We start from the raw sequence: 12,845 nt of genomic DNA on the forward strand, positions 1-12,845 counted from the left end.
AATGATTTTGAGTTTTGTTCCACATTGTTCTCCCTCTCTATCAAGGATCTCCAACATAGATCCCCTTCCAAGTGGTTGACAGTGGTAGCCGGGCACCATCTAGTTCTTCTGGTCTCATAGTTGTATAGGTGCTGCCACCATTTTTGAATTATCTTTAGTAAAATTTTACTTGCGTGCGATGTTAATGATATTGTTAGATAATTTTCACATTCTGTGGGATCACCTTTCTTTGGAATGGGTACACATATGGACCTCTTCCAGTCAGTTGGCCAGGTAGCTATCTTCCAAATCTCTTGGCATAGCCGAGCGAGTGCCTCCAGTGCAGCATGTTTTTTGAAACATCTCAATGGATATTCTGTCAGTTCCTGGAGCTTTGCTTTTCACCACTTCCTTTAATAGCTTCAACTTCTTCCTTAAATACTGTTGGTTCTTGATCATATGCTGCCTCCTGAAATGGATGAATATTGACCAATTCTTTTTGGTATAGTGACTGTGTATTCCTTCTGTCTTCTGATATTTCTTGCATCATTCACTGTATTGCCCATAGAATCTTTCAATATTGCAACTCAAGGCTTAAATTTTTTTTTTCAGTTCGTTCAGCTTGAGAAATGCCGAACGTGTTCTTCCCTTTTGGCTTTCCAACTCCATGTCTTTGCATGTTTCATTACAATAATTGACTTTGTCTTCCTGAGCTACTCTTTGAAATCTTCTGTTCAGCTCCTTTGTCATTTCTAGCATTTGCTTTAGCTACTCTTCATTCTAGGGCAAGTTTTAGAGTCTCTTCTGATGCCCATTTTGGTCTTTTCTTTCTTCCTTGTCTTTTTAATGACTTTTTGCTTTCTTCGTGGATGATCTTGACGTTATCCCCCAGTTCCTGTGGGTTTCGGTCATTGGTGTTCAGTGCATCAAATCTGTTCTTTAGATGGTGTCTAAATTCAGGAGGGATATAATCAAGGCCGTATTTTGCCTGTTATGGACTTGTTTTAATTTTCTTCAACTTCCCCTTGAACTTGGCATTTGAGCAGTTGATGGTCTATTCCACAGTCAGCTTTATATATAGAGAGTTAAATATAAACAAGCAAAATATAAACAAAACATAATTTATATATAGATGATGGGATAATAGGTGTTCATAATACTAGTTTTCCAACTTTATGTTTGAAAATTTTCATGATGAAATTGAAAAAAAAAAAGTAGAAGCTTTTTTCATGTGTTTGTCTCAGAATGCATGGCATCAATGAGTATAATTATTGCCCTAGCATGAACTGGAGTGTTCTTCTTATTCTGGACAGATGAGAGAACAAGAGAGGCAAGCTTCTGGTGGTGGAGAGATGTTTTTTATGCGTACACCTCAGGACCTCACAGGCAAAGATGGAGATCTTATTCTTGCAGAATACAGTGAGGAAAATGGACCTTTAATGATGCAGGTTGGCATGGCAACCAAAATAAAAAACTACTATAAGCGGGTAAGTCTGTGCTGCTTGGAAAATCTTTATTATTAATATAGCATTAGTTATCCAATGATAATCTGTGAATATGTACTTTTTGTTCTTTATACTAGAAATTTCTTGGGAGAAAGGAATGTTAACTTTTTTGTGGTTTGTCACAATAATAAAGTGCCATGCTTATGAGATATTTTGTATAGGCTTATTGATTATACTATTCTGTGGTAGTAACTGGATCTTGCTGTGTTCTTTATAGAAACCTGGAAAGGATCCTGGAGCCCCAGATTGCAAATATGGGGAAACTGTTTACTGCCATACATCTCCTTTCCTGGGTTCTCTCCATCCTGGCCAGTTACTGCAGGTGATGAATTCTTTCCCTGTTAATAACTCTGTGCTAAGGAAATTGATAGATAAGGAGCTAGTCAACCCAGAAAGAACTAGTTGAATGAGATGGTGTTGAAACATCAAATGCGGAAAATCAGTATAGTCCAAAAATGATTATAGTTGCATATGACCTGTTTTTAAAAAATCATTTTATGTACACGTGGCCTCTAATTGTGTTATTCTTAGGCTAAATTTAAATTAGTTTTTTTGAAATGGACACTGGTGAGAAGCCCAGAAATACCTGAGTGGCATAGGGAAGTCAACCTGTGAATAATAATTTCTTATACTTATTTTATGAATGTCTAATTTGTATGTATCCAGTTGCTACATTGTGGTCATTTGTGAGTTTTGAACCATACCTGCACTTTGCCATCTACAGTCCCCAACCATAGGGCAGTGCGTTTTGTTTTTCCTTTGTTTTGATGGGTGTAGAGGGTCCATCTGGTAACTTGACTTACATACTTTTGTTAAGGGGAAGTACATATGTCCACCATTAATGAGAGGAAATCTCTAGCACTCTTCTACTTTTTTTTTCCGTTTCTTTTCTCTTCACAATCTTAACCATTTTTCCTAGTCTTGTACTTAGTTTATTCCCCTATCATCATTGCTTATTTTCCTAAAGCATCTGCAAAGCCTGTTTTCTCTGGAGTGATATAAATGGTTAAGCACTGAGCTAACTGAAAGATTGGTGGTTCAAACCCACCTAGAGGTACCACAGAGGGAAGGCCTGACGATCTGCTTCTGAAAAACATGGAGTGCAGTTCTATTCCTCTTTTTTCTTTTTGTTGTGATTTGAGTGAAAGATCAAATTGGTTTTCCATTTAACAAGTCATACACATTTTGTTTCATGAAAAGTGCAGTTCTATTCTGAAAACCTGGGGTTGCATGAGTTGGAATCAACTCAGTGGCAACTGGTTTGGTTTGGGTTTTATATCTATAGTCTGTTTTCCACAGGATTTTGAGCATAATCTCTTGGCATTTCCTCTCTCTATAACCTTCTGTTGAGGTTTTCTACTAATCCATCCCCTTTTGTGGCTGCTTTGGTAATCTCTCTTTTATTTTTCCATTTAATTAGATAATTTTTGCTTTACTAGTCTTTTAAAGCTCCTTTTGTATCTTCTCCTGTTGTTCTTTTTATTACCTGTTTCACATTGCAACCCTCTGCCTCCCCAGGCATCCACATAGTGAAGATCCTCCCTTTTTCTGTCCACTCTTCTGTTCTGAGATTTAGGCTTCTTGTTGATCCCAACCTGGCTGCTATTTAAACTAATTTACATATTTCTCTCCTATTCTCTCTTTGTGTTTAGTTTGTCCTCTTTAGCATACTTCCTGCCTCATCGTTTTTTTTTTTATTTTATAATTCACTCATTTATTCAGCAGATATTTGGATCTCACCTGTTGTGTGATAGAAAAGAAAATCAGGTTTAATAAAGTAGAGGGCCAGTGAAAATGAGGGAAATCATCAGTGAGATGGATTCACGCAATAGCCACGATAAATTTTTCAAACATACCAGTGATGACGAAGATAACACAGAACCAGACAATATTTTGTTCTGTTTTACGTGGAATCACCATGAGTTAGAGCCAAATCAGTGACAACTAACAACACCAAGAATTGTGTTTCAGGGGCTATGCTGGAATTAGTGGTAGTAGTTTAGTACTTGTTAGATTATAAAGTAATTTTTATATATAATCCTCATAATAGTCCTGTGAAGTATGGGCATTTTAAGTATCTATATTTTATAGGTGAGGAAAATTAAGCTCAGTGATGTCTGATATCATACAGAGCCATTGTGACTTCACTCCAAATCATGTAGTTTCTCGATACCCTGTTTTCTATTTTCATGTTATAATTTATTTATGTTACTGCATAGGTCATATGAGAATAGAGAGCAAACAAGCTCAGCTTTTCTTTCTTTTCAGATACTGAATTTCCTAAGGCTTCTTTGTATATAATTTTTACATATTTTTACTCTTGTTAGGCATTTGAGAACAACCTTTTTCGTGCCCCAATTTATCTTCATAAGATGCCAGAAACTGACTTCCTGATCATTCGAACAAGACAGGGTTACTATATTCGGGAATTGGTGGATATTTTTGTGGTTGGCCAGCAGTGCCCCTTGTTTGAAGTTCCTGGGCCCAATTCCAAGAGAGCCAATACACATATTCGAGACTTTCTACAGGTAAGGATAGAGGAGTAAGGATGGAGTCAGGGTGCACACAAGGGTATGTGGGTTTGCAGGCACAACAGAAAGATCATAACACATTGGGGTTTAGCAGAAGAAGGGGCCCTGTTGTGGACCTTCCTCCTTTACTTTGCCAAGTGAAATGCGTTTCCTTTGTTGGACAGGTTTTTATTTACCGCCTCTTCTGGAAGAGTAAAGATCGGCCACGGCGGATTCGAATGGAAGATATAAAAAAAGCCTTTCCATCCCATTCAGAAAGCAGCATCCGGAAGAGGCTAAAGCTCTGCGCTGACTTCAAACGCACAGGTTATCAGTTGTGTGTAATTATTTGTCCTCTCTAAAGCTTTCCAAGAAAAAAATTTTGATGACTCTCAGTAAAGGGTTTATGTTGTTCTTGTTATGTGCCATCGAGTTGGACCTGACTCAGCAACCCCTCCTTGGGTTGCCGAGGCAGTATCACTACAGAAGTAGATTGCCCAACCTTCCTTCCAAGGAGTGGCTGGTGGGTTTGAACCGCCAGCCTTCTGGTTAGCAGTCAAGTGCCTTAGGCACTATGCTACCAGAGCTCCTAGTAAAGGGTAAGCATACCAAAAAAAAAAAAAAAACCAAGCTCATTGCTGTCGAGTGGGATCCGACTCATAGCGACTCTTCCTTGGGTTTCTGAGGCTGTATCACTATGGCAGTATGTTGCCCAGTCTTCCTCCTGAGGAGTGGCTGGTGAGTTTGAACCACCAGCCTTTGGTTAATAGTCAAATGCTTTAGGCACTATGCCACCAGAGCTCTCAAAAGATCAGCATATAGTTAACAAAACAGAAACAGAGATTGATGGCCAGTGAAAGGAGGAAATAGTCTTCTCACTGGAGGCTCTGATTACTTTTTTGATTTTGGCTACCAGCAAATTCAGTGTGATCGATATCAGGTTTTTCCTAATGCTGAATTCCAAGAGGGATGTCTTAGATGTAGGAAGCCTAGAAGCAGAGTCTGTCTTGGCCAGACAGTCATGTAACTGGCTAGACCTGTACTTAATATCACTCTTGCTATCAATGAGTGTTAGGACCTTTGGAATTTAGAGTAATCTCATTCTCCCTCTCTGTATCTTTTCCAGGGATGGACTCAAACTGGTGGGTGTTGAAGTCTGATTTCCGTTTACCAACTGAAGAGGAGATCAGAGCTATGGTGTCCCCAGAGCAGTGCTGTGCTTATTATAGCATGATAGCTGCAGAACAGCGACTGAAGGTGAGCACCTTCCACCTAGCCAGCTTATGTCAATGAGATGAGGGAGAAGACTCTTGTCACTGACTTAAGAGATGATGGTTACTAGATTATTGCCAATTACTAAAAAATTCAAACTATGAGGTGCTCTCTGTGTACATCACTTCTGGGGGAATTGGTTGTAGTTAAATATCAATGGGAAGGCTTAATGAGGGACTTTTTGGGCCTGTTGCTTTACTTTGAATATGGTTGCTCATCCATTTGGGTGGTGGTTTTAATTTTTCTTTGTAAGACATATGTGTAAGCAGGGTAAGTACTTTTGTCAGTTTCTCACATCTTCTCAGGTGGACAGAGATGAAGGTGGTACTGGAGGTGTAGTTTAGAGAGAAGCACAGTATCTTTATCATGCCAAAAGAACTGTCCAGCTAGAGTGGGTCAGCACAGCACTATATCACTGACTTAATGAGTCTGAGATGATAAACATTTCTTTTTAGCTTTTTTATGGGCCCTGATTCTCCATTTATCAGTCGTTGTCTTCTAATAGCCTTTGTTGTTGTTGTTGTTATTTGCCGTCGAGTCGGCCCCGACTCATAGCGACCCCTCCTTGGGTTTCCGAAGCAGTATCACTACGGAAGTAGGATTGCCCAACCTTCTTTCCGAGGAGTGGCTGGTGGGTTTGAACCGCCAGCCTTCTGGTTAGCAGTCAAGTGCCTTAGGCACTATGCTACCAGAGCCTAAGGATATCTAATATTGGTGGCTTTACAGATTCATTCTCTATGCAAAATACGCTTCCATAGTCTGTACTTGATATTCAGTAAAACTCAGGCTTTGTGTTTATCAATCGATTGATTGATTTATGGATGGATTTGTTGTCTTCCAGGATGCTGGCTATGGTGAGAAGTCCTTTTTTGCCCCAGAAGAAGAAAATGAGGAAGATTTCCAGATGAAGATTGATGATGAGGTAAGGTTTATACTGATTTTTAGAAATACTTTATTAATTTGTTTTTATGTTTGATTTACCTGAATTTTATTTTTCTGGAAATGTGGCTTTAAGCAAGAAAATAGAGATGCAAAGAATCTCAGTGATAAAGGGCAGGGCTGACTTCATGAGTGCAGAACCTATGCAGTCACGTAAGGCCCCATGCTCAGAAGGTCTCACACTTGGTTTATTGCTCTGCTATGAACATGTTGAAATTCTTAATCATTTTTAATGCACTTTATTGAACTATAATTTATGTACAGTGAAATACACACAACTAAAGTGACATGTCAGTGCATTCTTTTCTTTTTTTTGCAGTGTTCCCTCTCCTCCCCTCCCACCCCTAGCAACCAACAAAGAAAGTTTCCTTCCATATATAAACTTTTCCTCGACCCTCCACAACAATGAACTAATACTGTATTTCTTCCTCTGTGATTGACTTACTTCACTCAGCATAGTGTGCTCCAAGTTCAGCCGTGTTGTGCGGTGTTTTGCTGACTCTACGTTATCTTTAGTGTTGCATAGTATTCCACTGTGTGTAGGTACCATAGTTTGGTTACCCATTCTTCTGTTGATGGACACCTAGGTTGTTCCCATCTTTTTCCTATTGTAAATAGTACTGTGATGAACATGAGTGTGCATATATCTGTTTTTGTCATGGCTCTCACTTTTCTAGATATATATCTAGTAATGGGATTGCTGTGTCAAATGGTATCTCCAATTCCAGCTTTCGAAGGAATCACCATACTGCTTTTCACAGTGGTTGTAGCACTTCAGTCCCATCAGCAGTGTATGAGAGTCCCAATCTCTCCACATCCCTGCCAGCATTTGTTATTTTCTGTCTTGTTGAACCTTGCCATCAGTGCTGGGGTGAGATGGTATCTCATTGTTGTTTTGATTTACATCTCTCTGATGACCAGTGATTGTGAATATCTCTTTAAGTATTTGCTGGCTGCCTGAATATCTTCCTTGGTGAAGTGTCTAGTCATGTCTTCTGCCCATTTTTGTTGGAGTTTTCTATCTTAGAGATAAGCCCCTTGCCAGATATGTAATTATCGACAGGTATGAATTTGTTGCTGTCATTTTGTTAAGTGCTTTTTGTGGTGTTGATTTCTTTGTACCATATAATTTTCTGTGCTGAGCTCACTTTGTTTCTGAATCGTGTTATCACTTCCTTCGTTGCTATTGTTTTAGTATTTGCTAAATATTTGTGCTGGTCCTCTTTTTAATTTTGATGTGAAGGTTTATCATATTTCTTTGAGGTTACTCTGTGATTTATAGTTTTCTTCCCAAGTTCAGAACAGTCCGTTCTATCTCATAGTTGTCTTGACTTCCCTACCATCTAGAAATTCTGTAACGACAGTTTTTTCCCTCTCTTTGGTTTGTAGTTGTCCTCATTTGTCAATTGATGTCTCTGGTTCCCTGTTTACAATCTTGTGGGCTTATTTACTTTGGATACTTCTATAGCTGGGTTAGTTTCTGGGTTATATCATCATGTGTGTTAATGGTCAGTTGTTTGCTCTTGTTGGTTCTCTGTCCAAAGGACTTCCTTTAGCATCTCTTGTAAGGTTGGTCTGGTTTTAACAAATTCCCTTAATTTCTGTTTATCTGGAAGTGTCCTAATTTCACCATCATATTTGAGGGACAAGTTTGCCGGGTATGTAATTCTTGGTTGAAAATTGTTCTCTTTAAGGGTTTTATATATACCATCCCATTGCCTTCTCACTTGCATGGTTTCTGCTGAGAAATCAGAATTTACTCTTATTGGTTGTCCTATGTAAGTAACTTTTCATTTTTGCTCTGCTGCTTTCAGGATTCTTTGTTTGTCTTTGGTTTTGATGAGTTTGATGATGATATGTCTTCATGATTTTCTCGGAGGTCTGTCCTGTTTGGGGTTCTTTGGACTTTTTGAATGAATATATTCTCATCTTTCGTCACACGGGGAAAATTCTCTTCCAAAAAGTCTTCGACAATTTTCTCTGGTTTTATTTGTCTGTTCATGTTCTAGAATTCCGATTATATGTAGGTTATTCCTTTTTATGGTATCCCACATGAACCTTAGGCTTTCTTCATTTTGTTTTGATCTTTTTTCCTGATTGATTCCTTTCCAAAGAAGTATTGAGTATCGAGGTATTTGCCTTCAGTCTCACTACTTCTGTCTTCTATTATTGATTCAGTTCTACTCCTTTGCCTGTTCAATGTGTTACCCATTTCTGAAAATTTAGTACTAATCTTCTGGATTTCTGTGTGTAGATTTTGTATAATTTCTAATTTCTCGTTTATTATGTCATTTTGTTCTGTATTGTCTTTCTAAATTATTCTAGGGTCTTCTCTGTGTTTTCCTCAATTTTGTCAGTATTTTCCTTGATTTGTCTCTTAATTCGTTGAAGTTACTAAATATAATTTTTTTGAATTCCTTATCAGGGAGTTCCATTGCTGTATCTTCATCAGGGATGTGTTTTTGGTTTGTATATCCTGTTACTTTATTTCTCCTGCTTTTTTATCTTGCTTCTTTGTGTGGACTATGATGCTCTGTTGTCTCCAAGGCATTGTGACTTTTTGTGTTTATATTTAATTGGTGATTGTATGTTGGAGTGACTTGCCCATGATTTTTGTTTTCTTTGTATGTTATCTACGTAAGCAGGTTACTGTGCTTTGCGCCTCTATTTGCTAGTTGGCAGCACTTACACATTCACCACCTGTCTCCTTTCCTGTTGTCCGCCTCCCATATATCCCTGCCATCCTTGGCAAGCAGAGCCTATTCTTAAATCCCCGGAATCCACATGAAAATGCTATCACTTTAAAATCCAAAATGGCCACCGCTTGTAAACATTCAAAATGGCTGTACCCTCAGTCATTTTAAATATCCAAAATGGCAGCTGCCTTTAAACATTTAAAATGGCCGCACTCTCGGTCACTTTAAATATCCAAAATGGCCACCGATTGTAAATAGTCAAAATTGCTGCTCCGTTCGGATGGCCAAAAGTCCGTAGCTTAGGTTGTCTCCCTCCTTGCTGTTTCCCTTCCTAGTCATAAGCCTCAAGCACAGTTGCCATGGCAGCCCTTGGTGACCAGGACTGATATTTAAGTCAATTCTCAGGTTCCAGCACCATTTGGAAATGTTCAGACTGTTGGTCCCATCAGAGTGGCTGACAGTCCACTGCTCCTACCGTCTCTGTACTCACTGGCTTCATTAAGGTTTTTCTACTAGTTAGTGCCTAATCCATTTCCGTATCGTTCTTTCAAAGCTCAGTGTTCCAGGATTATCTTCTGTATCTCTGTCAATTGGTTTCTCTTTTCTTTGTTCAAGAGTATCTTTGTCGCTTATCAGGCTATCCCTCTGGAAGTCTCCCGAAATTCTTAATCATTTTTAACAATGGACCTTGCATTTTTTGTGATTTGGAAAGTTTACAGAGCAAATTGGTTTTCTATTCACTGATCCATACATGTTCTGTTTTGTGTCATTCCTACAGTGAAACAGCAATCCTCCCACTTCTTCCCTGTGCCTAACTCTTCCCTTCATCTTTCCTTTCCATCCCCTCCCATCTTCCTAGATCTATCCCTGGGCAAATGCTGTCCTCTTTGTCTCAATTGCTTAGTTGTTCTATTGAGTACATAATCTTCCTGGTATTATTTTTTTGCCTTATAGACTTGTTGTTTGGCAGTTAGTCATGGTGATTAAGATTAGTCTTGGGGGTTCCACCAGTCTTCATCAGACCAGTAAGCCTGGTCTTTTTATTTTTATGATTTTGAGGTTTTTTCCTACATTTTCCTCCACTCTATCCTGGACCTCCTATTGTGATCCCTTTCAGAGTGGTCAGCAGTGGTAGCCAGGCACCATCTAGTTCTGGTCTCAGGGTTGTAGAGGCCAGGGTTCATGTGGTTCATTAGTCCTTGGGTTAACTGTTTACTTGTGTCTGTGATTTTCTTCACTTTTCTTTGCTCCGGATGGGGAGAGACCAGTAGTTGCACCTTAGCTGACTGCCCATAAGCAATTAAGACCCCAGTCGCTACTCATCAAAGTAGGACGTAGAACATTGTCTTTGTGGACTAAGTTATGCCAATTGACCTTAGGCTTACGCTAATTATTATTAGCACATCACATTTATCCTTTTTGAAAAAAACAGCTTTATTGAGATATGATTGATACACAATAAATTAACATACTTAAAATGTACTATTTGGTGTGTTTAGACATATGTGTCTATCTTATGAAACCCTCATGACAACCATCATCCCCAAAAGTATCTTTTGATCTCCTTAGAGATTCCTTCTCCTGGTTTCTCCTTTATTTTCTTCTCTGTTCCTTGGCAACAACTGATTTGCTTTTTCTCACTATGTTGTTGTTGTTATATGCCGTCGAGTCGACCCCGACTCATAGCGACTCTTCCTTGGGTTTCTGAGGCACTATCACTACAGAAGTAGGATTGTCCAACCTTCCTTCCAAGGAGTGGTTGGTGGGTTTGAACTGCCAGCCTTCTGGTTAGCAGTCAAGTGCCTTAAGCACTATGCTACCAGAGCTCCTTGTTCTCACTATAGATGGCTTTTTATTTCCTAGACTTTAGATAAATGGAGTCATGTAACATGTATGTACTCTGTCTTGTCTGCCTTTCACTTAGTGTAATTAGTTAGAGATTTATCCAGGTTATTGTGTACACCAGTAGTTTATTCTTTTTTTATTACTGTTTAGTGGTTCATTCCAAACTATAGTGCCATAGTTTGATTTACTAGTCACTTATTAAAGGACATTTTGGTTGTTTCAGCAACCTCAAATGCAATGCAGTGCACTGCCATGAAGTTGGATCTGCCTCATAGCCACCCCTCCTTGTGTTTCCAATGTGGTATCACTATGGAAGTAGATTGCCCAACCTTCCTTTAGAGGAGTGGCTGGTGGGTTTGAACCTCCAGCCTTCTGGTTAGCAGTCAGATAGATGCCTTAGGCACTATGCCACCAGAGCTCCCTCAGGAAAGGGGAGCTGACAGGCTGGAACTGGATTCCCAAGAGATCTATCTTCTTGTTTTCAGAGGCCTGAGCTATAGGGTGCACAGGAATGCAGATAAGAGTGTTGACTATGGGAGCAGACTCCACTGCATGGGCCCTCTCTAGCAGTTCATAGTAGGCTTGTAGGCCAACAGTGTTCAGATGGAAGAAGTGCTATCATACTCCAAGCAGACCTCTGGGGAGGTCTACCTTGTTGATCTAAGAGCAGAAGCTTGGAGTCCTCTCTTTGTACAGGCATTGGGGGTATGGTGGTAAGAGAAATAGTCTTATTTGCTGGGGCCATTTCCCGAGTTCATAGCAGCCTGTGGCTTGTGTAGGAGAAGGGGTAGGGACAATAGGAGTAGTAATTTTCTTACTGCATGCATCTCGTTACAGATGTATTGATTTTTGCCTGTCTGCAATTACCTGCTGCTTTCCTCTGCTTCCTGATTCAGAGTCCCCTAAAGCCGAGCACTGCTTCCTTGTTGTATTTCTGGTTGTATGTGTTGGTGAGGGTTGGAACAGTGGTCTGTTTACGCTGCCAAATTCCCAGGATATCCTCCCTCATAGGGTTTTCCAGGCTATGATATTTCCCCCCCTTTTTTTTTTATTGTGCTTTGCTTGCAAATTTACAGTGCTAAATTTGTTTTATATTCAGCAGTTTGTGTACATTTGATTTCATGCCCCAATTACCATCCCCGACCATAACACACACTCCTCCCCTCCCATCCCTATGACTACTCCCCCACCCCGTGCCCTTCCTACGTATGCACTTCTGTTTGTCCAGCAGTCATGTGACTGCTGCCCCTCTGGTGCCCCATGGCTGATTGTTCTAAGGGATGTATCTCCCTAGAGTAGGTGGGTGCATTGCCCAAGGTTGGGTGTTCTGCATGTAAGTCTTTCTACTTTTGGGCTAAGAGCCAATCCTTGAGAGTGAGTCCAATCCCAGGCCCGAAGGGTATCCCGGAGCCATAGTCTTTGAGGTCCCACCAGACTCCGACCGACCAGTAATTCTGGTCATTTTTGTGTTTTTGAATTTTGTTCCAAATTTTTCCTTCCACTTTATCTAGGATCTCCAGTTTTGATCCGTTCCCGAGTGGTTGGCATCGGTAGCCAGGCACCATCTAGTTCTTCTGGTCTTGAGGTCCATCATATTCTTGGACTAATTGTTCCTAAATGCCTTAGAATTTCTTCACATTTCTTTGCTTCAGATGAGAGGAGACCAACAACTGCATCTTAGATGACCGTGCAAAAGCTTTTAAGGCTCCAGTTGCTACTCACCAAAGTAGGTTGTGGAACAAGATTTTTATGTAATGTGTTGTGCCATTTGAGCTTAGTATCCTCCAATACTATGGTCCTGAGTTGGCTCACCTGGTGATTCTCTCTCCCAAGGTGTTTGGTTGTCTCTAAGAGATTACTCCAAGTCTGTCTTCTCTTGCTCCTGTAATGAGTGTGAGTAATTTTATATGGCTAGTATCTATGCAAGATTATCTTCAGCTAAATCTGTCCTTGGTCTAGGGTACATTGCTTTTTGATGACCCTCACCTGATCTTCACAGTTGTCTATGCATTTATCTGTAGCCTGGTGTTTGGTGTTGGTGATAATGCAGTATTGTGCATGTACGAGTATTTGCCTCTGTTGTCTATATATTATGTGCA

The 12,845-nt window shown here is 39.9% G+C and overlaps 1 protein-coding gene across 1 annotated transcript in view; it reads left to right on the top strand.

Moving 5' to 3' along the window:
- Positions 1-12,845, top strand: part of LOC103212552 (transcription initiation factor TFIID subunit 1) — a 133,982-nt gene that overhangs the window by 11,543 nt on the left and 109,594 nt on the right. Inside the window, exons 13-18 of the mRNA XM_042783385.1 lie at positions 1,293-1,466; positions 1,702-1,806; positions 3,812-4,012; positions 4,180-4,321; positions 5,121-5,251; positions 6,108-6,188. Of these exons, the coding sequence (XP_042639319.1) occupies positions 1,293-1,466; positions 1,702-1,806; positions 3,812-4,012; positions 4,180-4,321; positions 5,121-5,251; positions 6,108-6,188 (834 nt within the window). The remainder of the gene's footprint in view (positions 1-1,292; positions 1,467-1,701; positions 1,807-3,811; positions 4,013-4,179; positions 4,322-5,120; positions 5,252-6,107; positions 6,189-12,845) is intronic.

The sequence above is a fragment of the Orycteropus afer genome, unplaced genomic scaffold, assembly GCF_000298275.1.
Source record: "Orycteropus afer afer isolate SDZICR_OR568_19922 unplaced genomic scaffold, OryAfe1.0 scaffold01002, whole genome shotgun sequence".
Lineage (NCBI taxonomy): Eukaryota > Metazoa > Chordata > Mammalia > Tubulidentata > Orycteropodidae > Orycteropus > Orycteropus afer.